The sequence below is a fragment of the Vulpes vulpes genome, chromosome 13 (assembly GCF_048418805.1).
Source record: "Vulpes vulpes isolate BD-2025 chromosome 13, VulVul3, whole genome shotgun sequence".
NCBI lineage: Eukaryota > Metazoa > Chordata > Mammalia > Carnivora > Canidae > Vulpes > Vulpes vulpes.
This window is the reverse complement of record NC_132792.1, coordinates 15528642-15552113: the sequence shown is the minus strand read 5'-3', so window position 1 is coordinate 15552113 and position 23472 is coordinate 15528642. Positions and strand designations below refer to the sequence as shown.

At 54.9% G+C, this 23472-nt stretch overlaps 1 protein-coding gene and 1 long non-coding RNA gene across 3 annotated transcripts; one reads left to right on the top strand and one right to left on the bottom strand.

The window, feature by feature from the left end:
* Positions 1-995: 995 nt before the first annotated feature.
* Positions 996-20309, top strand: FAM83A (family with sequence similarity 83 member A). Of its 2 annotated transcripts, XM_025993509.2 has the most exons (4): positions 996-1488; positions 10533-10700; positions 12292-12416; positions 19645-20309. In XM_025993509.2, exons 1-4 carry the CDS (start codon positions 1009-1011, stop codon positions 20177-20179), a joined length of 1308 nt encoding a protein of 435 aa, XP_025849294.2. In that variant the 5' UTR covers positions 996-1008; the 3' UTR covers positions 20180-20309. The 2 variants fall into 2 exon arrangements, with proteins under 2 accessions (XP_025849294.2, XP_072590082.1); XM_072733981.1 differs by lacking the exon at positions 10533-10700.
* LOC140595136 (uncharacterized) lies at positions 15575-23472 on the bottom strand. Its single transcript, XR_011996521.1, has 3 exons — positions 23056-23472; positions 17657-17792; positions 15575-16303 (listed from the first exon to the last, which is right to left on the bottom strand). It is a non-coding gene; the product is annotated as an uncharacterized lncRNA (long non-coding RNA).

Below are 23472 nucleotides of genomic sequence, written 5' to 3'. Positions count from 1 at the left end.
CCAGATGTGCACAACAGTCACCTGCTCATTAGCATATGCCCAGGTGGTGCCCCGTGGTGCTCCCTGCCCTTCCTGTCTCACTCCTCCCCAGACCCGTTGGCGCTTCTTGGAATCACCTTCCAATGAGCAAATCCTGTGTCATTCTGTTTCTGGTAGGAAGATAGACATTGCATTCCACTGACACTGGCTTGACCATGACCTGACCTGGGGAGAAAATGCGGCTTCTAAAAAAAAGGAAGAGAGAGATTGAGAGAGAGAGAGAAAGAGAGAAAGAGAGAAAGAGAAGGGGAAGGAGAAAGAAAGAAAGAAAAGAAAGAAAGAAGAAAGAAAGAAAGAAAGAAAGAAAGAGAGAAAGAAAGAGGCTTCTCCCTTAGCTGTTCTGCTGCCACCGGCCTCCAGCGCAGGGCGGGCAGGTCCCGTCACCCCCACGCAGACAGCAGCGGCCTCCCCTCCAGGTGCTTCTCCAAGCAGGTGGCGCAGCCCCCCTCCCGGAGCTTCTCTCCAGGCTCTGTTCAAACACGACGTCGGTGACAAACACAGCAGGGGGAGAGGGAGCCCAGGGAGCTTTTTCGGAGGAGGCCGGGAACTGGGGCGTCCTGGGAGAAGGGAGGGGTGCGTGGTGGACAGCTCTGGGCCCGCCGGCCCTCCCCAACCTCAGGGCGGCATCTGCCCCGCAGGGGAGTCCTGGGCTCGAACCAGTGGTGTCTGAACTGAGAGCAGGGGACGGCCTCCCCACGGCCTCCCCGCTCTGCCCCGCTGCCCGGCTGGGGGGGGGTGCAGGGCGGAGCGTGCGGGGCGTGCCCCGGGCAGGGCAGGGCGGTGGCGCCCACAGGTGGGCCTGGCCTGGATGCTGATCTGGAGCGCTGCTCCGCCAGGTAACCACTTCCCCGCGCAGGTGGCCGCGGGGGCTTCCCGGGAGCGCTAGCCTCCCCCCCTGCCCTGCAGCGAGGCCAACTGGCCTCAAGGAGACCTGGAGCAGCAGCGGCCTCCCCAGCACCACTGGGCAGCATGAGCCGGTCAAGGCACGTGGGCAAGATCCAGAAGCGCCTGGAAGACGTCAAGAGCCAGTGGGTCCGGCCGGCCAGGGCCGATTTCAGCGACAATGAGAGCGCCCGGCTGGCCACCGATGCCCTCCTGGACGGGGGTCCCGAGGCCTACTGGCAGGCGCTAGGCCAGGAAGGGGAGGTGGACTTCTTGTCCTCCGAGGAGGCCCAGTTCATCCAGGCCCGGGCCAGGGAGCCGCCGGGCGCCCCCGAGCCGGCAGCGGGGGCAGAGGCAGGTGCCAGGGGACTGGACTCCTGCTCCCTGCCCTCGGGCACCTACTTCCCCGTGGCCTCCGAGGGCAGCGAGCCCACCCTGCTGCACACCTGGGCCTCAGCCCAGAAGCCCTACCTGAAGGAAAAATCGAGCGCCACCGTCTATTTCCAGATGGACAAGCACAACAACATCCGAGACCTCATTCGCCGCTGCATCACCCGGACCAGCCAGGTACAGGTGGTGGGGCCTGTGTCTCCTTGGCCGTGGGGTCAGGGGCGAACGGGCTGGTAGAGGAGGAATGGGGCTGGGTCCGGCCCCACGGGATGGGGTTCAGAGGCTGGGGCTGAGGATGGAGTCAGGTGCTATTCTCTCTCTTGCCCTGGATCACCGACTTTCTGGTCCCACCTGTCACCATCTGGGTCCTGACCACAACCCACCTCTCCCTAGCATCCTGCCTGTCCCTCGACTTCCTTTCTTTTTAAATTATTTTTTAAGGATTTTATTTATCTGTTCATGAGAGACACAGAGAGAGAGAGGCAGAGACCCAGGCAGAGGGAGGAGCAGGCTCCATGCAGGGAGCCCGATGTGGGACTCAATCCCGGGTCTCCAGGATCAGGCCCTGGGCCCAAGGCGGCGCTAAACTGCTGAGCCCCGGGCTGCCCTGCCCCTCGCCTTCCGTGGTGATCCCCAACCACCCAGACTCCATGCCGCCCCCCCAGTACTTCTGCGCTTCCAGTCTAGCCTGGTCCCTTCCCGCTGGGAGCCTCCGGGTCTCCCTGGCGCCCGCAATGGGAAGAGCTACCCCACGGGGCTCCCAGCTCATGCGGCCGGTCCCGGGACCTGCAGACCTTCCAGGCCCGCCTTGCTCTGTCTTCGGGCCTTGCGGGTGCCGTGCCCCCTGCCCGGCACCCCTCACCTTCCCTGCTCTTCCCCTGGATGATGATGCCGGCTGCTTCCTCAGGACGCAGCACCCAAGTCCCCTTCTCAAGAAGGCCTCACCTCGGGGTCAGGCCGCCGAGGCTCATGCCCACCCCTGGGCCCCCAGCCTCGGCTTAGACCCGGTCACAACAGGCCAGGCAGCACCTGGGTCCAGCTAGTGTCACACGGAAGACAGGACAGGCAGAGAGGTTTCTCCCCGCGTGTCTGCACACCAATATGTGACTTTGGAAGAAGAAAAACATTTTAAGACTGGAGCGTGGTTGATAGAATTTCGGACACGATCTTTAAAAAAAAAAGAAAAGAAAAGAAAGAAAAGAAAAAAGAAAGAAAGAAAGAAGAAAGAAAGAAAGAAAGAAAGAAAGAAAGAAAGAAAGAAAGAAAGAAAGAAAGAAAGAAAGGGATCCCTGGGTGGCCCAGCGGTTTGGCACCTGCTTTCAGCCCAGGGTGTGATCCCTGAGTCCAGGGATCGAGTCCCACGTCAGGCTCCCTGCATGAAGCCTGCTTCTCCCTCTACCTGGGTCTCTGCCTCTCTCTCTCTTTGTGTCTCATGAATAAATAAATAAAATCTTAAAAAAAAAAAAAAAAGAATTTTGGGCACGGCCGGAGCCACTCTGGCTCATTCTCCCCCAGCTGCACGAGACAACTGTTCTGAACAAACAGGGCTGGGGAGGCTCCCTCCTGCCACCTGAAGCTCAGAGAGGGGAGAAGGAACTCATTTTTTTTTCTCGATTTTATTTATTCATGAGACTCACAGAGAGAGGCAGAGACCCAGGCAGAGGGAGAAGCAGGCTCCTTTGCGAAGAGCCCGATGCAGGACTCGATCCCGGGACTCAGGGATCATGCCCTGGGCCAAAGGCAGGCGCCAAACCGCTGAGCCACTCAGGTGTCCTGAGACTCTTTTTTTTCTTTTTTTTGAGAGGAGACTCAAAGAAAGAACAAGCTGATGCTTCAGCTCATTTTCTGCCGGGATCCCAGGCTCCTGACCGAATGCCCTCAGAGGGTCGGAACTCTGTGAAATCTTCAGGCTCCAGAAAAAGCCCCGCTTAAGATGGGGAGGCGGTGTGTGGACCGGCAGGGAAAGAGTGGAGTTCTGGAAAATGAAATAAAGTTACAATGGGTGGAGTGTTGGTTTTCCAAGTGGCAGGGCTGCTTCAGAGCAGTATTTCATGTTTCCGGGCCAGGTCAGCATTAGGGATTGACAGATGGGCCCAGGCAGGCAGCCAGGAGTGCAGGCCGCGCCTGGGGCTGACTGCGGGACCTGGGGCAAGTCGCTCAACCTCCCCAGGCCTCAGACTCCACTCTGGCCTCTCCACGTGTGCAGTTCAGCGGCCTCCCGAGGGGTAGGGACCACTGGTATGGGGAACATTCTCACCCACGGCCGCAGCTCGGACCCTGAGTGAGTGAGGCTCCCTGGAGAGAAGCCGGGTTAGGGCTTGTGAAGCAATCCCCAGGCTGAGTCCCTCCCCCCCCCACACCCACCCTCCCCCCAGAGAGGCTTCCCTCCCTCTGTGGCCCTGAGGCCCCCTCATAACCCTTTGTTTCACCAAGACAGCGTGTTATGAATTTAAGACAACACTGAAAAGCTGAAGATTTCGCGGTTCCTGGGTGGTTCAGTGGTTCAGTGTCTGCCTTCAGCTCAGGTTGTGATCCCAGGGTCCCTAGATTAAGTCCCCGCATTGGGCTCCCCGCAGGGAGCCTGCTTCTCCCTCTGCCTGTGTCTCTGCCTCTCTGTGTGTCTCATGAATAAATGGATAAAATCTCAAAAAAAAAAAAAAAAAAAAGCCTGAAGAGTTCACTTAAGAGTGAGAATTTCTAGTTCCTCTTAGCAAGTAGGAAGAGCTGGCTCTGCTGGCGCTGAGTGGCCACCACCACTTTGGGGGAGTGTGCTTTGCCACAGTCCCCACCACGCCCTCTTGTCCCAGGCCTTGATGAGCTGCACCCATGTTGTTGCCTGTCAGGCCCCTGCAGGCAGTTTGTGATATTCTCCACACACACACACACACACACACACACACACACACACACACACACAGGGGCTCAGCTGTGGCCGGTCCCCACAGAGATGCCAGGGCCCGGGGACCTGGTCACAGGCTGTCCTCAGAAGCAGGCTGTGCCCCTGCGTCCCCACTCAGAGCCGGAGGGTGGATCGGTTGGCGTCCTCCCTCTATGGCTTCAGCCTCCCGAGAGGGGAACAAACAGAGCCAGCCTGCTCAGGGTTTTCCAGACCAGTTTCCACTCCCTCAGCTTGCAGGAATTGTCTGTCTTTCCCTTCATGCTCCCATTCCTTTATCCCACAGAGCCTAATTCATAGCCAGGTCCCGCACCCAGGATGGCCAAGCAGAACAGGGGGCCTCCCTCCATCCCTCGGGGAGCGCCCTGCCTCTGTGCCCATTAGGGGAGGAGAAGAGGACACTGGGTGGGAGGCAGCCCCGGGGTGTGAGCAACCGTCTGTGCCTGGGAGGACAGGGTGACTAAGGCTGGCTTCACGGAAGAGGTGGCCTCTGAGCTGAGTCTCCAAGGCTGAGTAAGAGGTTGTGAGGCAGAGAGGGACGGGAGTCTAGGCAGAGGTCAGGAGGTGTGAGAGGGCTGGGCGTCCCGCAGCGGGGGTGATGTGCAGGCATGGAAATGCCTGGCGTGAAACAAGAAGCTTTTGCTCACAGTTCCTTAGAAGCAGGGGGCATAGCGTGGGCTGCAGGACCACACAGGGAGCACCGGGGGGTCAGGAGGCAGAAGGGGCGCGGGGAACGCACGGGCACAGGCCCTTACTGTGCTTCTGCAGGGAAGGGAGGGCAGGCAGGGTACACGGATCAGGATGGAGGCCCTGTTCAGCAGGCTCTGCTGCCCAGCACGTGGCCCTGGGGTCATTCAGGGTCACTCAGGGCAGGGGCAGTGTTGGCTTGGCGTGCCTACCAAAGGCGTGCTCCGAGGCACGGTGCTTGCCGCCTCTCCGGGAATCAGCTGGCCCTGCAGGATGAAGCATCCTGAAATATGGAAACAGCAGGATTAATACGTCCTCCGAGGGCGGTCAGGATCCCCGAGGGTTTCCCTGACCCCGTCCGTGGGCCTGGGCCGTCATGTCCTCTCTCACCACTTACCTGTGTGAGGCCAGATTATCTTCGTTGGCTTCCACCCAGCAACATAGCCCAACAGATTGCTGCAGAAGCAGGTTTGAGAAGCCAGCTGTCTTCCGTGGGGCCAGATACCACAGGGATTTGCCAAACTGGGAAAGGGTGTGCTCTGCTCCCTACATGTGGCTGTTGCTGTTGTTTTTGGAAAACAAAGGAGCCTCAGCACACAGAAGAGAAAAAGGCAAGAGAAATGGAAGCCGGGGTGGGGGGCGATAGTGTTCCCACCATGCTTGGGCCCCACCAGGACCCAAATCCCATTGCCCCTCTTCCACCCTGCCATCCCCTACAGACAGATGAGGCAGCGGCCCTCTAGCCCAGGAGGAGCTCACATCTGCCAGGCAGAGAGTGAGGTCCCCGCAGGATGACTCTGGCATTTGGGCATGCCCCCAGCAGAGCAGCACCCCCCTGGGGGGCCTCCTCTGTCTCTCTGCAGCTCTGGTTCCCAGAGCTGGCTGCCACCCTGGGCTTCCTCCTTTAGGGTCTCCAGAGTACTTCCTCCTTCTCAGCCAACCCCACTCCAAAGTGCCCGTCCCACTGATCGGCCTACTTGATTTCTTCTTTCTGCCACAGAGGTGCAGGCACTAATTTTAATCCCCTTCCATAACCCAGACTAAAACATGTTTGCATGGTGATTTTTAGAGATTTTATTTATTTATTCATGAGAGACACAGAGAGAGACGCTGAGACACAGGCAGAGGGAGAAGCAGGCTCCATGCAGGGAGCCTGATGTGGGACTCGATCCCGGGTCTCCAGGATCACGCCCTGGGCCGAAGGTAGATGCTCAATCCCTGAGCCACCCAGGCTCCCCTGCATGGTGTTCTTCTAACATTATTCATACTTGCTCCCAATGCATATAAAAACCACACTCATTTTTAAACTACAAACTAGAATAAAAGCCTTTACTTTTTGCACACGGTTTCCTCTGTGTTATCTGGGCTCAGGGTTGGACGCAGCTGGAATGATAGCTAATGCTCTTTTTGGGTAAAGAAACTGAGGCCCAGAGACGGTAAGTGGCTTGTCCGAAGGGACTCAGCTCATCTCTAGTAGCACCAGGGCTGGCGCCAGGGTTCCCTAACACCCCATAGAGCACTGTCCTCTGGATTGTGTGCTACCCCTCCCTACTAGTGTCCCGGGGCTGCTGTGACAAGTTCCTGCACAGCTGGTGGTTTCGAACAAGACATATTTATTCTCTCCTAGTTCTGGAAGCCAGACCTAAAATGAAGACATCCGTTGAGCCATACTTGCTCTGAAGTCTCTGGGGGAGGGTCCTGTCTTCTGCCCCCAGCTTCTGGTGGCGGCAGGTGTTCCTCAGCTTATGTTCCTTCACTCCGGGCTCTGCCTCTGTCTTCACGTGGCCTCTTCTCCTTGTCTCTCCTCTGGGTGTCTTTTTTTTTTTTTTAAGATTTTATTTATTCATTCATTCATGAGAGACACAGAGAGAGGCAGAAGGAGAAGCAGAGGGAGAAGCAGGCTCCATGCAGGGAGCCTGACGTGGGACTTGATCCTGGATCTCCAGGATCACACCCTGGGCCAAAGGCAGGCACTAAACTGCTGAGCCACCCGGGCTGCCCTCCTCTGGGTGTCTTTTATGAGGATACTTGCCAGTGAATTTAGGGCCCACTGGATAATCCAGGATGATCTCATCTTGCAATTTTTTTGGAAGATTTTATTTATTTATTTATTTATTTATTTATTTATTTATTTATTTATTCATGAGAGACAGAGAGTCAGAGACATAGGCAGAGGGAGAAGCAAGCTCCCCAAGGGGAGCCTGATGAGGGACTTGATCCCAGGACCCCAGGATCATGACCTGAGCCAAAGGCAGCCACTTAACCACTGAGCCACCCAGGTGCCCCTCACCTTGGGAACTTAATTGCACCTGTGAAGACTTTTTCCAAGTAAGGTCACATCCATAGGCTCTGGTGGTTAGGATGTGGACCTGTCTTTTGGGAGGTCCTCATTCACCCCACCACACCCTGTAAGGTAGCATGACCATGCAGGGGACTGAAGAGGTTATGGGCCTTAAAACAGTCCGGCTGGGAGCCAATCCCAATAGAAGGCCAACACGATAAACCTAGACTTCTTGAGCCTGCTTTTCCAAGTATCCCTTAAATCATGACCTGGGGTTATTTGTAAACATGCCCCCTCACTGGAACACAACAGGGGGTGAAGGGTGGGCAGGAGCAGAGAGAGAGAATTGTCCCTTTCATCTATACCCCCCTCAAGGAGGAAGCAGTTATCTTTCTGCAGAGAGGGCCTGGGTTGCTGTTGGCATCAGAAGGCTAAATGTGTAGAGACAATCACGTGCTAACAGGGCCATGGTTCTAAAGGAGCGTGGCCTCCCTGTGAGAACATCTTTTCCGACTTCTGACCCAGACAGTTCTTTCCCCTGTGCAGACACCCATGTCATCTGAGCAGGAAGTCAGCTCCAAGAGGTACCAGACATCTCCTTTGTCTGTGTCAATGCCCCTCTTCTTGTCCTTGCTACTTCCCAGATGCTAATGGTCCATATATCTACAGATTTGTATGTACATATACATCTCCATATACCATATATATATAATTACTATACTTTTATAGCAATTATTAGAAAAATGGTGGAACGTTGTTATAGGTAATGTTGAAAGCTGCCCTCATGCCCAGTCCAAACCGCTAGTTTTGGCTTTGTGCCTGCTTATGTGTCTCCACGTCACTTGCCCTCACTGGCAACCATACCAGAAATACTATCATTTTGTGCTCTGTCAAGCCTTTTTCACTGAATTCGTTCATTGCTAACACACCTGTGTTGAGCATGGATTTCTTAAGATTTTATTTATTTATTTATTTGAGAGAAAGAAAGAGATAGTGAGAGAGAGCGCACCAGCAGGGAAGAGGAGGAGCAGACTCTGCTAAGCAGGGAGTCTGACGTGGGACTCGATCCCAGGACCCTGGGATCATGACCTGAGCCAAGGGCAGACACCCAATCGCTAAGCCACCCGGGTGTCCCTTAAGGGTGGATTATACAGCCCTTTTACTTCAACATTTCGCCATGTCTTACAGTTTTTATATGATGGTTGTAATTATCATTGGGAATGGCTGCTGAATCCACTCGTCCATATGCCATGATCCGGGTGTGAGGACTGACTTTCGGTTGGGTGACAGCCGTCTAGTTCTGCTCCCACCCCACTGTGTGGGAGTCTCCCACCACCGGGCAATTCTCAGACCCCAGCTGGGCGTCCCAGGTTGTCACGGTGCCTCTGCTCCACCAGCTCAGAGTCTGGAGACTCCAAAGGCCCTCTCCTTGGGTTTGATCAATCCGCTAGACTAGCTCACAACAAAGAAACCTTTACTTTCTAGATCGCCAGCCATTATAAGGGCGCGCACTCAGGAGCAGCCAGATGGAAGAGATGCGTAGGGAAGGGCATGGAGCTTCCACGCCTCCTCCGAGCACTCAGCTCTCCCCAAATCACCAACCCAGAGGCACTCAGAGCCCGGCCTCACACAGGCACGACCCGAAATCATTGGCACTGGCAGCTGATTCAACCTCCAGCCCCCCCTTTCCCTGGGGCAGGGGCGGGAGGGACAGAAAATTCCAAAGCTCCAACCCCTTAGTGGGTTCCCCTGGCAACCAGCCCCATCCAAAAGTCACCTCATTAACATAACAAAGCACCTTTATCTCTCTCCGCTCTCACCACTTAGCAAATTCCAGGTGTGTTAGAGCTTGGTGCCAAAAACAGGGACAAGATCAAATATATATATTTTTTATGAATCACAATATCGGGGAAACAACCCTAAACAAGTGTAAGGAGAGGAGCAGGCATTGACTTCCACGGTGGGAAGGTCAAGGGTAGGGCCGGCTTCGGGCATGGCCGACACCAGGTGATCGGATGGTGCTGCCGGGACCCTGCTCGGCCGGGCTGTCGCCGGGGCTGCCTTCAGGTTCGGGTACGCTGTCCCCAAGTGGCGGCGAGTCGGCCGCCGGAGCCTCCCCCGCGCTGCGGCCCAGCGACCGCCCGCGGGGCTCTCATTAGCATAGCGTGGGTCACGTGAGCAGCACCGGGCCAATCCCTGTGGCCCGCAGGGGATGCCGCGTTCTCATTGGCCTGGCCGCGGTGATGGGCCCTCCCCGCCCCGGTGGCCCCGCCCAAACCACTTTGCTTGTGGAGGAGAGGGGAGTCTCCAAGGGAGGCTGGGGGCCGCCGGCAGGAGGAGGGCTGGGTGCCGGGCGGGTGGAGACACACACACACACACACACTGGATGTCTGGCGGGTGGAGACACACACATATGCGCACACACACACTGGGTGCCTGGCAGGTGGAGACACACACACACTGGATGCCTGGCAGGTGGAGACACACACATGCACACACACGCGGACACACACACACACACACTGGATGTCTGGCAGGTGGAGACACACACACACACACACTGGATGCCTGCAGGTAGACACACACACACACACACTGGATGCCTGCAGGTAGACACACACACACACACACACACACACTCACATCCCCCCTTTGCTGCATGTCTAGGGCTCTCTCCTCCCCCAGATCCTCCAGATCCTGTTATGATAGAGGTGGCAGTGGCTACTCTGCACGTAGGGGTCTCCAGACACAGAGAGAGAGAGAAAGAGAGGCAGAGACACAGGCAGAGGAAGAAGCAGGCTCCATGTCGGGAGCCTGATGCCGGACTCGATCCTGGGCCTGGGCTGCAGCATTGAGCCCTGGGCCAAAGGCAGGTGCTAATCCGCTGAGCCACCCAGCGATCCCCTCCACCAGGGTTCTGTTGGAGGCGAATATATGTGGCTTCAAAGCAGGTGAAAACCAGTGGCCACTGGGGGCCTTCGAGCTCGTCTGGCTGAGCAGCCCTGTCGTCAGATCTGTCCCTCAGCCCTGAACCTGCGTGGCCGCCTCCCCTTGCTCTGCCCTTCCCTCCTGCTCCTGTCTCTGCCTTTCTCTCCTTCCTGCTGTGGGTGCTGCACTCCAGCAGTGGGCCAAGAGGCCCGAGGGGCCGTGGTGGGCGATGGAGTCAGGGCGGAGGCCTCCAGCTCTTTCCCCTTGAATGTGCCCTGGTGGAGCCCCCACCCCTCGCTCCCTCCAGTGCAGCAGCCGTGGGGGCTGCTCTCCCAGGAAGGCCCATGGGGTCGGGGCCGTAGGAAGCCGGGCGGAGACCAGTTAGCACCTGGCCCCTGACTCTGTTTCCACCCCTCTGCCCTGGCCCAGGTCCTGGCTATCCTAATGGATGTGTTCACCGATGTGGAGATCTTCTGTGACATTCTAGAGGCGGCCAACAAGCGCGGGGTGTTTGTCTGTGTGCTCCTGGACCAGGGAGGTGTGAAGCTCTTCCAGGAGATGTGTGACAAAGTCCAGATCTCTGACAGCCACCTCAAGGTAGGGGCCCCCAGTGGGAGTGAGGACAGCATGGCTGGCGCCGCTAACAGTTCCCTCCCACACACCCCATCTCAATGGCTCAGCGTAAAGAAAGGTTTGTCTCTTGCTCAAAAGTCCCCTGTAAAACAGACGGCCCTCCCTCACCTTGTAGCTACACCATAGGAATACGTGGCCTCGGGGTGGCAGTGACAGGGAGACAGGGCAGGGGAATGCCGCAGGACCTGACCTGGAGGACGCGTCCATCATGCCTGCTTAGGCCCTCTGGCTCACGCAGCCCACGGGGGCTGGGAACTGGAAGGGGCCCGTGGGGATCTGGTGGGCCGCAATCTCTGCTGCGCATGCCTGTTGTCTTCTCTGCTGAAGGACCTCGTGGCTCCACAGGCCAGGTCAGCATCCGGGCTGTTTGGTACACGTATAGGACTCCGCAGAACCCCAGGAAGCTGATCCTTTTGGACAGAACCCAACTGCCCACGGACTTCCTTCTTCTGGCAAGGAGAAAAGAAACCCAGGCATAAAGGGTCATTTAGTCATGTCGAATTTAGGGCAGCTACTTCAGGGTCAAAGGTAAAACCGCCCAGTTTTTATGAGCAGGCTCTACTCACCAGGGGTGGGTGGTTCCCTTGGTGACTGGGCTCTAGTTCAGACAGGTCAGCCTCTGGGAGACCCCCCAACCTCCCTTCCTCCATCCCTTGTCCTCCCCACTGCCTGGGATGCAGCCGAGCTCAGGCATCTGGAGCGGCAGGCCTCGGTCCTGTGATTACCAGGCCCGCTTGGCCTGGATCGCACCTCCTCGACACGAGGCCGTGGGCACAGGTGCAGAGTCCATGCAGGCCTTGCATCCATGGCCCACGCCAGCCACAGCTGCCAGTCCTCTGCCCGCCAAGGGAAGTGAGACGAGACCCTCCTCTCAACAGGTCACAGAGCTTATAGGGAGGCTGGGAATCACTAGGAAGCTCGTGGGTGTCCCCTTTCCAGAGCCTGCCCAGCCACCAGGGACATTCACGGGATCCCAGCAGTATCCTGGCTTCCCCAGAGATCCCTGGCTTTACCCACCCTTTCATTTCTCCAGCCTCCCAAGGGTTCTGGGCAGGGGCTGGGGCAGCAGGTGTTCCTGGGGGCGGAGGAAGGGACACGCAGGGCCATGATTTGGGTTGTGGACACACCTTTCCTTAGGACGATCTAAGGTCCACTGAGGTCTCCACAGAGCCACCCCTCCTGCACTTCCCTGTGACCAGCTTGGGGTCAGGGACTCATGTAACTGAAGCCCCCTGCAAGGCAAGGTGGGCATTAGGCCCTCATCTTTCTTTTCTTTGTCACTTTGTTTAAATCCTACCATCTAAAAAAAAAAATCCTACCATCTCTCTCCCCCTCCCCCCCCCCCCCCCCCGACCCATTTCTCAAATAATGTCAGGACATTGAAAAGAATCTAGAAAATTCAGCAAAGGGAAAAATAAAAATAGCCGATGAGCCTGCAAATTAGAGATAACCCCTGCTCCTGTCTTGCTGAGCATCCTTCCAGATGTTTTCCTAGGCAAACATATATCTACACGTATGTAATTAGCAAATGAGGCCTTGACTCTCCTTCCAACAGAACATTTCCATCCGGAGTGTGGAAGGAGAGGTGTACTGTGCCAAATCAGGCCGGAAGTTCGCCGGCCAAATCCAGGAGAAGTTCATCATCTCAGATTGGAGATATGTCCTGTCGGGATCGTACAGGTGAGCGCTGGGTTTCACGGACCCAAGGCTTCGAGGAGGCCCAGGCTGAGCGTGGTGCAGTCCTGGCTGCTCAGGCACGTAGCCTGTAGCCCTCCCAGGGGCTCCCAGGAGGCTGCTTCTGTCCCTGCCGAGCTGAGACTTCATCACATACATGAGGCTGGAGGCAGGACTAGCCTGGGAAGAAGAGGGCCTTCTGGGCTTGAGGGTAGAGAAGCACTTTGAAGTTTCCCTTCAGATTGCAACAGGACATAGAATCTCCTTTTTCCTTCCTCAGCTCCATCAGGCGTGATTGTTAAACTATGCAATTTGTTTTGGGCTGTGTGTGTGTGTGTGTGTGTGTGTGTGTCCTATTTTATTTTCAGAAGTGTGTCCCAATTCACTGGGACCTAAGGCTAGTGCTAGAGACTGGACGTGGCAGCAGCCTGGACTAGACGTCGGGTTCAATTCCCAGCTCTGTAGCTTTCTGACAGCTATGTAGAGACCTACTGGGTACATAGTAGGCATGCTTCAAGGCTGGGGCGCCCCTCTGGAGCTGCCATTCAAACCAAGGAGATAGACTACAGCCGGTCATGGCTGGTTCAGTCGGTACAGTGTGTAACTCTCGATCTTGAGGCCATGAGTTCAAGCCCTATGTTGGGTATAGACATTACTTTAAAAAAAAGGAAGGGATCCCTGGGTGGCGCAGCGGTTTGGCGCCTGCCTTTGGCCCGGGGCGCGATCCTGGAGACCCGGGATCGAATCCCACGTCGGGCTCCCGGTGCATGGAGCCTGCTTCTCCCTCTGCCTATGTCTCTGCTTCTCTCTCTCTCTCACTGTGTGCCTATCATAAATAAATAAAATTAAAAAAAAATTTTAAAAAAAAGGAAGAAGAAAGAAGAAAGGAAGAAAAGAAGAAGAAGAAGAAGAAGAAGAACCAGTACAAATGGACAGAGAAAGAAGAGTGATGGGGGGAGGGAGGGGGTCTTTGGAGGGGGGCTGAGCTGCCTAAAGGTCCCCTTTGCTCCCCTCTGGCTGTCTCCACCTTTTCCTGGCCCTGGTTTCCTCGGCTGTGCATGGGCCTGTGCTCTCTGCCTCACAGACTGCACCTGAGCTGAATGAGGTGTGGTCCATCTGCAGGGGGAATAGTTGTTCCTTAGCTCCTATGCCAGGAGGGGCTCTGAGACCAGACAGCCCTGAGGGGACACCCAGCATCCAGGGGTCACTGACCCCATGTGCATTTCCTCCCACAGCTTCTCTCCTCATTGTTTTGCTTCAGTGGGGCACCTGTGCAAAAGGGACCCCACGTACTTCTGATCCTAGGGCTCCGCATTAGCACTCGGTTGTTTTGTAAGAGGCTGAGGTGGGGCTGAGTTACCCTCCCCAAGTGGCCAAAGCCACTTTCTCAGCTTTTTGTTCTTTCAGATTTGAAAGTGACAGAGGCGTCTGGGCAGCAAGCCAGCAAGCCATAAGCTCTGGGTGGGAGCTCAGCCTCAAACCCCACATCAGGACTGGAGGCCTCTGACCTTGACCTCTGACCTTAGCTAAGCTGCCACTAGAGACCTAGCTCACCACCTGGATGGGCAGCTGGAGTCCGGGGCCCACCATAGCTGAAGAGTCCTCCTTCATTCTTTTTTATTATTATGGGGAAATTTGCATAACCTAAAATTAGCCATTTTCAATGTGTGATTCAGTGGCATTTAGTTCATTCCCTGTGTGTGCAACCATTGCTGCTACCTAGGTCCAGAATATTTTCATCACCTCAAAAAAAAAAAACCCATACCCAGTATATGGGGAGGAAAACCCTCATTTTCCTATTACCTTTCTACATGCTCTGGCTGGGGCCTGTAAACTGGACAAAAGATAGACTAACAAGAGAAAAGCATGTGGATTTATTTCTAAGTTTCATGTGGCATGGGACCTCCAGAAAGAAATGATCCTAAGAAATGGTTAAGCATGAGCATTTAAAAAAAATTATTCATTTATTCATGAGAGACAGGCAGACACAGGCAGAGGGAGAAGCAGGCTCCATGCAGAGGGGCCTGATCCAGGACTCGATCCTGAGACCCCGGGATCACAACCTGAGCCCAAGGCAGACGCTCAACCACTGAGCCACCCAGGTGCCTCCAGCCTGGGCGTTTTTATATGAGCTTTGATGAAGAGCAGAGTCAAGGAAAGTCCTGGAAAACATGGTAGGGCAAAAGGGTACGAGCTAAAGGTTGTCACTGGGGAAATGTAGCAAGGCCCACTCATTTGGATTCCTCCCTTGTCTTCTGGGCCAGAGAAAGAAATTCTGAAAGAGAAAATGCAGAGGAATGAGAGTGTCTCCTCTTGTTTTCGATTGGGAGAATTATGCTTCTTTGTTTTTGTTTGTATTTGCCCTTGCGGAGCTCATCATGCTGCTGGCGAGGGGGGTGGGTTGGGGGTGGGGGTCTTTGCCCTTGGTGGGGGCAGAAGGAAGCAGAACTAACCTTGTTGAGCTTTGTGCCAGGCCCTAGGCCGGGTGTGATGAGACTTTTAGGAAGGATTTAACCCTTTGAGGGAGGCATTATTCTTCCCAATGACGGTTGGGGGAACTGAGGCACGGCAAGAGTAGGTGATTGGCCCAAGGTCACCAGCCTTCTCAGCTAGGATCTCCAGCTCTCTAGTGCCTTCTGAGCTTGTCATCCTGATATGGGACGTGCCGGGAGGAGGGTGGCACCGGGCCTGAAGACACGCAGGGCCATTCCTGAGAACCGAAGAACCCAGCTCCTGGAGAGAGGGCAGGACAACTGTAGCTTCATTTGCACTCAGCGGTCAGAGGAGATCTGTTTGCTGGCCTTCAGTTAGATCCTTCTCCGTGGGGACTCTCAAGGTTGTCTCCAGTTGAAACAAAACATGTCTCCCTCCCATTCTTTCAATGCAGCTGTCCTTGGGCTTTGGATATTTTGGCCCTGGTTGTATACAGTTCTCCCGAACTGAGGTGCTCTGTGCACATCTTTAGCTGAGTGGTGGGGGTGAGGTGGGGGGTGTACATTTCAACATTTAAGCTCTGTGAGAAAGTCTTACCCAGGGACGCCTGGGTGGCTCAGCAGTTGGGCATCTGCCTTTGGCTCAGGTCGTGATCCTGGAGTCCCGGAATCGAGTCCTTCATCAGGCTCCCTGCATGGAGCCTGCTTCTCCCTCTGCCTGTGTCTCTGCCTTTCTTTCTCTATGTCTCTCATGAGTAAATAACAAAACTCTTAAAAAAAAAAAAAGTGAAGTCTTATCAAGCACAGGCAGTATGCCCAGGTGCTGGGGACACAGAGCTCTTCTCTCTTATGAAAAAACATGGACAAATGGCCACAGAGTGGTGTGGCGTGTGTTCTAAGATCAGTATGAGCTTAGGAAGTGCTCTGTGGTCAGCCAGGAAGGAGCTCCCACTTCTGCTGGCAAGTCCAGGAGGTTGGTGCCTTTGGGGTTGGGCCTTGGTGGCCACAGCGTGAGAACCGAACCACCCCTGATTCCATTCCTGCCCTGACCCACACTTCTACCTCTGGGCTTTCTGTACCAGGAACAGAAAAATTTTTAAACAAAAACCAGATCAAATCACTGGCCTCCTTAAGATCCTTCTATGCTTGTCACTGCTCCTAGAAAAGAAAAAAAAAAATCATTCTTACCATGGCCTCTGCAAGATTTTCCTTCCTCTCCACTGTGCTGTAGCCACACTGTGTTCCTCCAGGTCTTTCATGCTCTTTCAGGCCTCAGGGCCTTTGCACTTGCTGTACATGCCCTCTGCTGGAGAGGTAATTCCTGCTGTCTTATCCTGCTAACTCCTTATCTTGGAGTTTCCAGATCATCTCCTAGAGAGCTTCTCTGTGGACTTGTTTATCCAAGATCGTAAACATGATGTCAGAACCTGGATTGAGTCTGTTTTCTCCTCTGTTATATCCCTGGAATGAAATATAGCTAACCCAGTGCCCGAACATTATATATGATCATAATATATGTTGAATGAATGAGTGAATAAATTAATGAAAGTCTATATAAGGTTCTGGCCATGCAATGTAGCTAGAGGAACAAAGTTTTTCAAACCGTGTGCATCATTATCCATTAGCAGGATATGAAATCAAGTTAGTGAATGATGCCTGGAATTATTTTTATAATGATATAGGATAGAATAAACATACAGAGAGCACACTGAGGTCAGGAATGTTCTGGAAACTGTTGTGTGCTTATGTATGTGTTTGTATATGTGAGTAGGTCAAGACATTAAATGTATCTCTCCATGATTAGCCGAGGTAAGTCGGAAGAACAGGTAGGGAGGACTTGCCCCTGCCAGGGATCAGGCTGTGTCGTGGAGCTGGAATAATCTAGACAATGTGGCATCGGAGGAGGTACAGGCAAACTGACAAATGGAACAGAGCAGAAAGCCCGGAGACAGACCCACACATGATGGGGCATGTCCGCACAGTGGGGAAAGGAGAAACTGGAAAACAATAATTCTGCACACAGAAAATTGGATTCCATGTCACACATATACAAAAAAAAATCACCTTCCAATAGATTAAAAACTCTTAAATGTCAAAAAAAAACCCCACAAACTTTAAAACTCTTAATAGAAAAGAATAGATGAATATCTTTTTAGGCCTTAGGATAAGGATTAAGTGTCTTAACACGGACACCTGTCTTTTGTGTGAAACAACACAAAAAAAGCCTTGACACTGAAAGATCGCAATATCTGACTGTATTCCGATGAAGAACTTCGGTTCATTGAAAGATACCTGAAAGAAAGTGAAAAGTCAGATTACAGAGTGAGAGCGGGCTTTCCTGATGCCCTGACGCGATTAGTGTCAGAACCACAAGCAGCTCCCGAGGCTCAGCACCAGAATAGGGGGTGCGAGTGGGCATCCCAGCCCGGAGCACGCGGGGAGAGGCGTTCGCGTCTCAGTGACCAGTTGCCTTTTTATACCTTTTCAACTGGCAAGAAAATAAGACTGATGATACCAGATGTTGGCTGTACAGGATCTTTCCTGCATGGCTGAGGGGATTGTAGGGCGAGAGAGTGATTTTTTAAAAAAATTATTTATTCATGAGAAACGAGAGAGAGAGAGAGAGAGAGAGGCAGAGACACAGGCAGAGAGAGAAGCAGGCTCCATGCAGGGACCTGACGTGGGACTCGATCCTGGGACTCCAGGATCACTGCCTGGGCCAAAGGCAGGAGCTAAACCACTGAGCCACCCAGGGATCCCAAAGGCAGTGACTTTTAAAAGAGTTTGGAATTTCTCCTGAAGCTGACTATTCACCTGGCTTATGATCCAGCACTTCATCTCCCAGGGGTATTTCCAAGAGAAGGAGTCCACGATGTACTAAAAGACAGGTATGAGAATGCTTGCTATAGCACAGGTCCCAACAGAAATACCGTGGAAGCAATCCGAATGCCTGTCAACGGGAGAGTGGATGAATAAACCATGATCTAGCCACCAGTGGAATATTATACAGCAGTCAAAAATGGATGAGGCACAGCAACAAGAAAGAACATGGATAAATCTTAGCAATATACTATTAAATGGGAAAACCCCCCAAAATATTACATATATATTAAACTAAAGAAAATATTTTCTTTCCAGAATACATAAAACACTTTTTTAAGGAGAAAGGAAAGTATGGGAACTATGACACAGGATTCAGGGTGATGATTCCTTCTTTTGGGGAGGGACTGTATGGTTTGATGCTGATTGTTGCCAAGATGCTAACTTTTTATTTTTTTTAGGTGCTGGGTTTGTCGGTGCTTATTACGTTATTTAAAATAACTAAGTAAATAGCTGAATAGATTAAAACGGGCAAGGAATAGACCAGTCATGAGAGTGGTTCTTGAGCCAAAGATTGTGACAACATCAGTTCCATGTACTAAGGGCCAAAAAGCAATAGAAATGAAGCGTATTTCTTACCTCGGGTGGTGATAAAGAGAAAGTGTAAAAGGGCATAGAATGAATGGCAATGCAGGGTGTAAAGGAGGTTCATAGGTGTGCAGGGGCTGCAGGGACACCAAGGACCTGGGGTGGGGGGCAGGTGCAGAGGCCACCGGGGTGTGGGAGCCTGAAAAGTTGCCAGGGCACCTGTGGGACTGTTCTGTTGCATAAAGCAAGCAGTTGTTTGGCCTAATCTCGTCTGATTCCAAGCAACACCAGGCGACTGATTTCTTAGTGTAGCCGAGTCCCGCTGTCCCCACGTTTGCTGCCTTCCCTGTCACCTGGCTGGCCCTAGGCCTGCGTCAGTTGCTCACCTCTCTGAGGTGTGTGGGTGGCTTGTGGGCTGGAGGTGAGGTTTGAACAAAGCCTCATTGTTCTTCCCGGGATTGCTCAGCCTTGCTCACCTGCCCTGCCTCACCGAGTGGGGACTCTGCTGGTTGGGCCAGGCCTTTTTCAGTAGCAAGGCCGGTGGGGGGTGAGGGGAAGGCTAAGACCGTTGGTGGGGGGTCGTTCTTGTCCCCCACGTTGACCGTGTGTGTCCCTCTGACCATCCTGTCACTATTGCCCTCTATGCCTGGGCTCCCATTATTAGGGACCCAGGAATCTCTACCCTGACCCTTTGGGTGGGTCCTCTGTGCTGTCCACCAGGGCTTTTCAAGGGGTTTGAGTATGTGGGTGTGTGTAAGTGGGGTTAATAAGGGGACTTTTCCATCAGAGATAAAAAGGAACTCAGTTAAATCAAGGAATCACAAAACGCAATCCATAACTGCCTTCAGCATTTTGTTTTCATTTGAAACCAGTTAATGGAGGGAGGGCTGAGGCCTCCGCCCACCTCCCTGGGGGTCGGGGCAAAGTGCACTCATCTGGTTCCCGTGGGAATCCCCCTCCCCTGCCGCCTGCCCCTTCGGGGTCCCTGGGCCTCAAGTGTGGCCACACCCTCAAGACTTTCCTGAGAACACGCCCTGCCTTCTAAGGAGCAGCCTGCATTCTGCAGCTGCCTCCCCCAGACCCCCCCTTTGGTTAGAAGAGGCAGGTGTTCCCACATGTCACAGGTGGCCTCAGCAGTCCGGGGATTCAGCTGTCACTTAGCCCTCTTGCACTTCGGCAGGGAGCACAAGAGTTCGAGCCCCAGGAGGGAGGCTGGCCTGACCCAGGGCTTCGGTCTGGTGTCTTTAGGGTTCACCTGCGGACACTGGCTGGTCCCCTCTGGCTAGTGGTCGGTCCCTCTGGGCAGCCGTGCCAGGAGCCCACTGCCACCGGAGCGGCCTGCGGGGGCTCGGCGGGCCTCCCCGTTGCCAGCCCGCTCTCCTCTTCCCCTGCAGCTTCACCTGGCTCTGCGGACACGTCCACCGGAACATCCTCTCCAAGTTCACGGGCCCGGCGGTGGAGCTGTTTGACGAGGAGTTCCGCCACCTATACGCATCCTCCAAGCCCGTGATGGGCCCGAAGTCCCCCAGGCTGGGGGCACCCCTGCAGCCCAGGGCCGGCCGCAGCCCCCCGCCTGGCCGCCTCAGTGGCAGCAGCAGCTCTGCCAGCGACCACACGTCCTCCAACCCTTTCAGCAGCCCGTCGACGGGCAGCAACCCCCAGAACCGGAATGTGTCGGCGGCGGCGGGGCCCAGCAGCCCCCCAGCCCCCAACCCACCTCTGCCCGCCAGGCTTCAGCCCCACCATGGCCCGTGGGGGGCCCTGAGCCCGCAGGCCCACTTCTCCCCGAGGCCCCACGACGGCACAGCAGCTCCCTACAGCAACCTCAATGCCTACAGGCCCACGCGGCTGCAGCTCGAGCAGCTTGGCTTGGTGCCCAGGGTGGCCCACATCTGGAGACCCTTTCTACAGGCCTCCCCTCACTTCTGAAGGGTCACTTCCCCCGGCAGCCCTCCCTAGGGCCAGGGCTGGGCGTTCCGGGACTGTCCGGCCCAAGGACCCCACCTCAAGGACTAGCAGCTTTGAACTTTAGCTTTGAACTAAAAGTGCTTGGACAACATCGTTGCCTGTGTTTGAATGTTTCCAGGCCTGCGACCATTCGCTGGCCAACACCCACCAGTCCTGGGGTTTCCCTCTTTAGTTTGGCCTATGGAGCACATTCCAGAAAGTTCCAGGGAGATGGGGATGGGTGAGGAGGTAGAGGACAAAAGCATAAAAATAGAGCCCTTTTCTTCCGAAGAACAGCTGGCGCTTTAATAATGTTTCCTGAATCTCTGTAATGTAAGAAGGGGCAGATGTGGCCCAGGTTTTACATATGGGTAAACTGAGGCACAAAGAGGTAGACTGTGGGTGTGACTAAGGTAGTTCTGTTTCCCAGTGCCCAGGGATAGCCCAGTCCACAGAGATTCAGAAGGTATGGGAACATTGTGGATGTTTCTGGGAAGGGTGGTGAAGGCGTACCACTACCCCTGAGCTGGTGAATTAGGGGTAAGGCCGCAAGATGTGCTCCTCTAAGCAGTGGCGGGTCGGTTGAAATGGTAGCCTCCAGGGATGGGGCAAGCCGAGGTGTCTGGGGGGTGGAGTTGGGCAAAGCTGTTCATGAGCTCAGGTTCTGGCTTCAGGGAGCCTCGGGCAGGTCAAGAGGTCCCAGGGTCTGGCCAGGCCCAGGAGCTGCTGCTGTCAGGGTCTGGAGAGATCCCTGCCACAGTGCCCAGGGCAGCCGGGAGCAACCAGGGGGGTGGCGTTCAGCTGAACCGCAAGGTCACACCCAGGGGCCTCTGAAGCAAGGACGCTGGGCCCTCGCAGGCCCCATCATGCACTCACTGTCAGACTCACAGCAAGCAAGGCGAGGGCCGGTTAGCCCCGTCTGGGGAGGTCAGGGGACACTTCCCAGAGAAGTGACAGTTAACGAGACCTGATGGACACAGGTGTGAAAGGTGGTGGTGGGGGGACGACAACTCAGACTGCTCCAGCCCCACGGAGGCAGGCACAGAAAGCCCCACAGGCATCCCCGTTTCCCTCCTCTGCCACCAAATCACCCGAGCCAATGTCTTCCTGTTGCTGGAGCCTGGTCCAGAAGCTTTGCCTTCGCCATGGAGGGCTGGGAGGACAGAGCCCTTTGTCCTGACGGCTTCTGAAGCCCAGCAGCTCCTGGCAGCCCAAGTCACGCTCCCCAGAGGGTACCTCCCTTCAGCCCATCCCTGTGTTTGCCGAGTACTCCTGGCAAAGGCAAAGGCAAAGGCAAAGGCATCTTTGCTTCTTTCAAATAGTATTCCTGTCCTCATTTCACTTTTCCCCTCCTTAGTTCCTAAAAGTCCAACAACAACAAAAATCCCTTTTGGTTCCTGAAGGTTCTTTAAACCCCAGTCCTGATGTGCTGTTTTCCTGCTGACCGCCCTAACAAGGCTGGAACAGTTGGGGGCCACTGAAGGTTCTAAGCTGGATTCCAGTCTGCTGAGAAAGCTTCGGGAAGGTAAAGCCTGCCAGGGACCAAGAGCCCCAAAGGCCGGCTCCACCTCGGCCTGCAGCTGGCTCAGTCTGAACGGAGAGGAACGAGCCCCCTTGCCCCCACTCACTCTGCACCAGCCAGTCACCCCCCACCCCGAGGTCTTCTTGGCGGTTCACACATATGGTTTTTCCTCCTCTGGACATTTTGTCATGTGTGACCCCTGCCTGCCGGGGAAGTTAGCTCCGGTTTGCTGTGGTTGGTGGAATATGGGCAAAGTGGTGGGGATCACTTCCGGCCCGAGCTTTAAGAGCTTGGGTGCAGGTGGCCGTGCAGGAGCTCGCCTCCGATGGAGCCCCTCCACCAGCCCAGATTCCCAAGGGACGGTGCTGAGCAGGACCTTCCACTCCCACCCACCGACCCCCGCAGTGGATAAGTAGCACGAGCCAGAAATCAACCTTTGTTGTGCAAGCCCTGAGATTTGGGATTATTTATCACTGCATCATGATCCACCCCAGCCCACTGGGACCTGCCTACGTGAGGCTGGGCCGTTCCTTTGTGGAACTGGGTTCCCAAGGGCCCCCCAAGCCCTGGGCTCTCACCCCAAGACGCTATTTCCACCAGACACCAGGAGGGTTTTACACACATGGCAAGGGGGTGACTGAGGATCAAAGCAAATGCTAATCCAAGTTCCCAATCCTCCCAAACCCAGTTTGCCCTGTCTCTAATTCTGCTCTGGGCTAAAACCACACCTGTACCTGCCTTGGCCGCCCTCCCTGCTCGCTGGGGGCTGTCCTAAACACACGGCGTCTCTGCCACCGTGTGAAATTCAACGGTAGCCAGGGGACACCTGCCATGTGTGTGCTGACACCATTTCAGCTCCAGGCAGGGACCCAGACTCACGTCTGTCCTGCAGAACTCCAAAGGTGGCCGAGGCGTGACACCCACATGAACCACCATCGGGAAGAACATGAGAGAATGAAATAGTATGACAGGCATGGTGGGGGGTGGAGGGGGGCGTCACTGACGGCCAGATGCATGCCCCATACCGGGGATGAGGGCTCATGTTACCCAGAAGGATTCAGCCAGGGCTGACTGGAAATGTTAGTCCCACAAGCCTCTCCTAGAAATTATCTGTTGTGCTCACGTGCTCCTCACCAGATACTGACCTTTTATCGCCCTGTCTGTGCCGTAAGAGCCCAGAGGCCAAGGTTACCTTTGCTGGCCCCGGGGGCCCTAACCTCAGCGCCTGGGTGGTCCCAGCCCATGGTGAGTGCCCCCTGACTGCTGAAGGGGCTTGGCTCCTGCTGGGGACACTGACACAGCGCAGGATGGCTTCTCTCCTGGCTCCTGCTCTCACCTCGACGTGGGCTCCCTGTCTCCAGCCTTGCTTGCCATGCTGGCCTGTCACGGAAGGTGCCAGAGCCACATCTTCAAACGCTTCGTTTGCTGGACTTGGTCCAAGAAGTTGTTGGACACAGAGAAACTGCCACTCACTTTCTCAGCTTCCTCCTGAAGAGCGTATGTGTGTCAGAAAAACTGTTACCAGAGAGTATAAATATCACAGACACACATGCACGAGCATAAACACAACCTCCTTTCTTCTTGTTGTTTGCCGTGTTTCGCCTGAGGCAGACATGTTGCTTCCCGAGGTGCCGTCCCTCTCCCCTCGGGAGGGCGTGCTGAGGGGGCGTCTGCAGGAGCCAGCTCCAGGCTGACCCTCCCCGAGGAAGACACTCCTTCCACCTGACTGCCTTTGAACTGGGACATGGGTCTT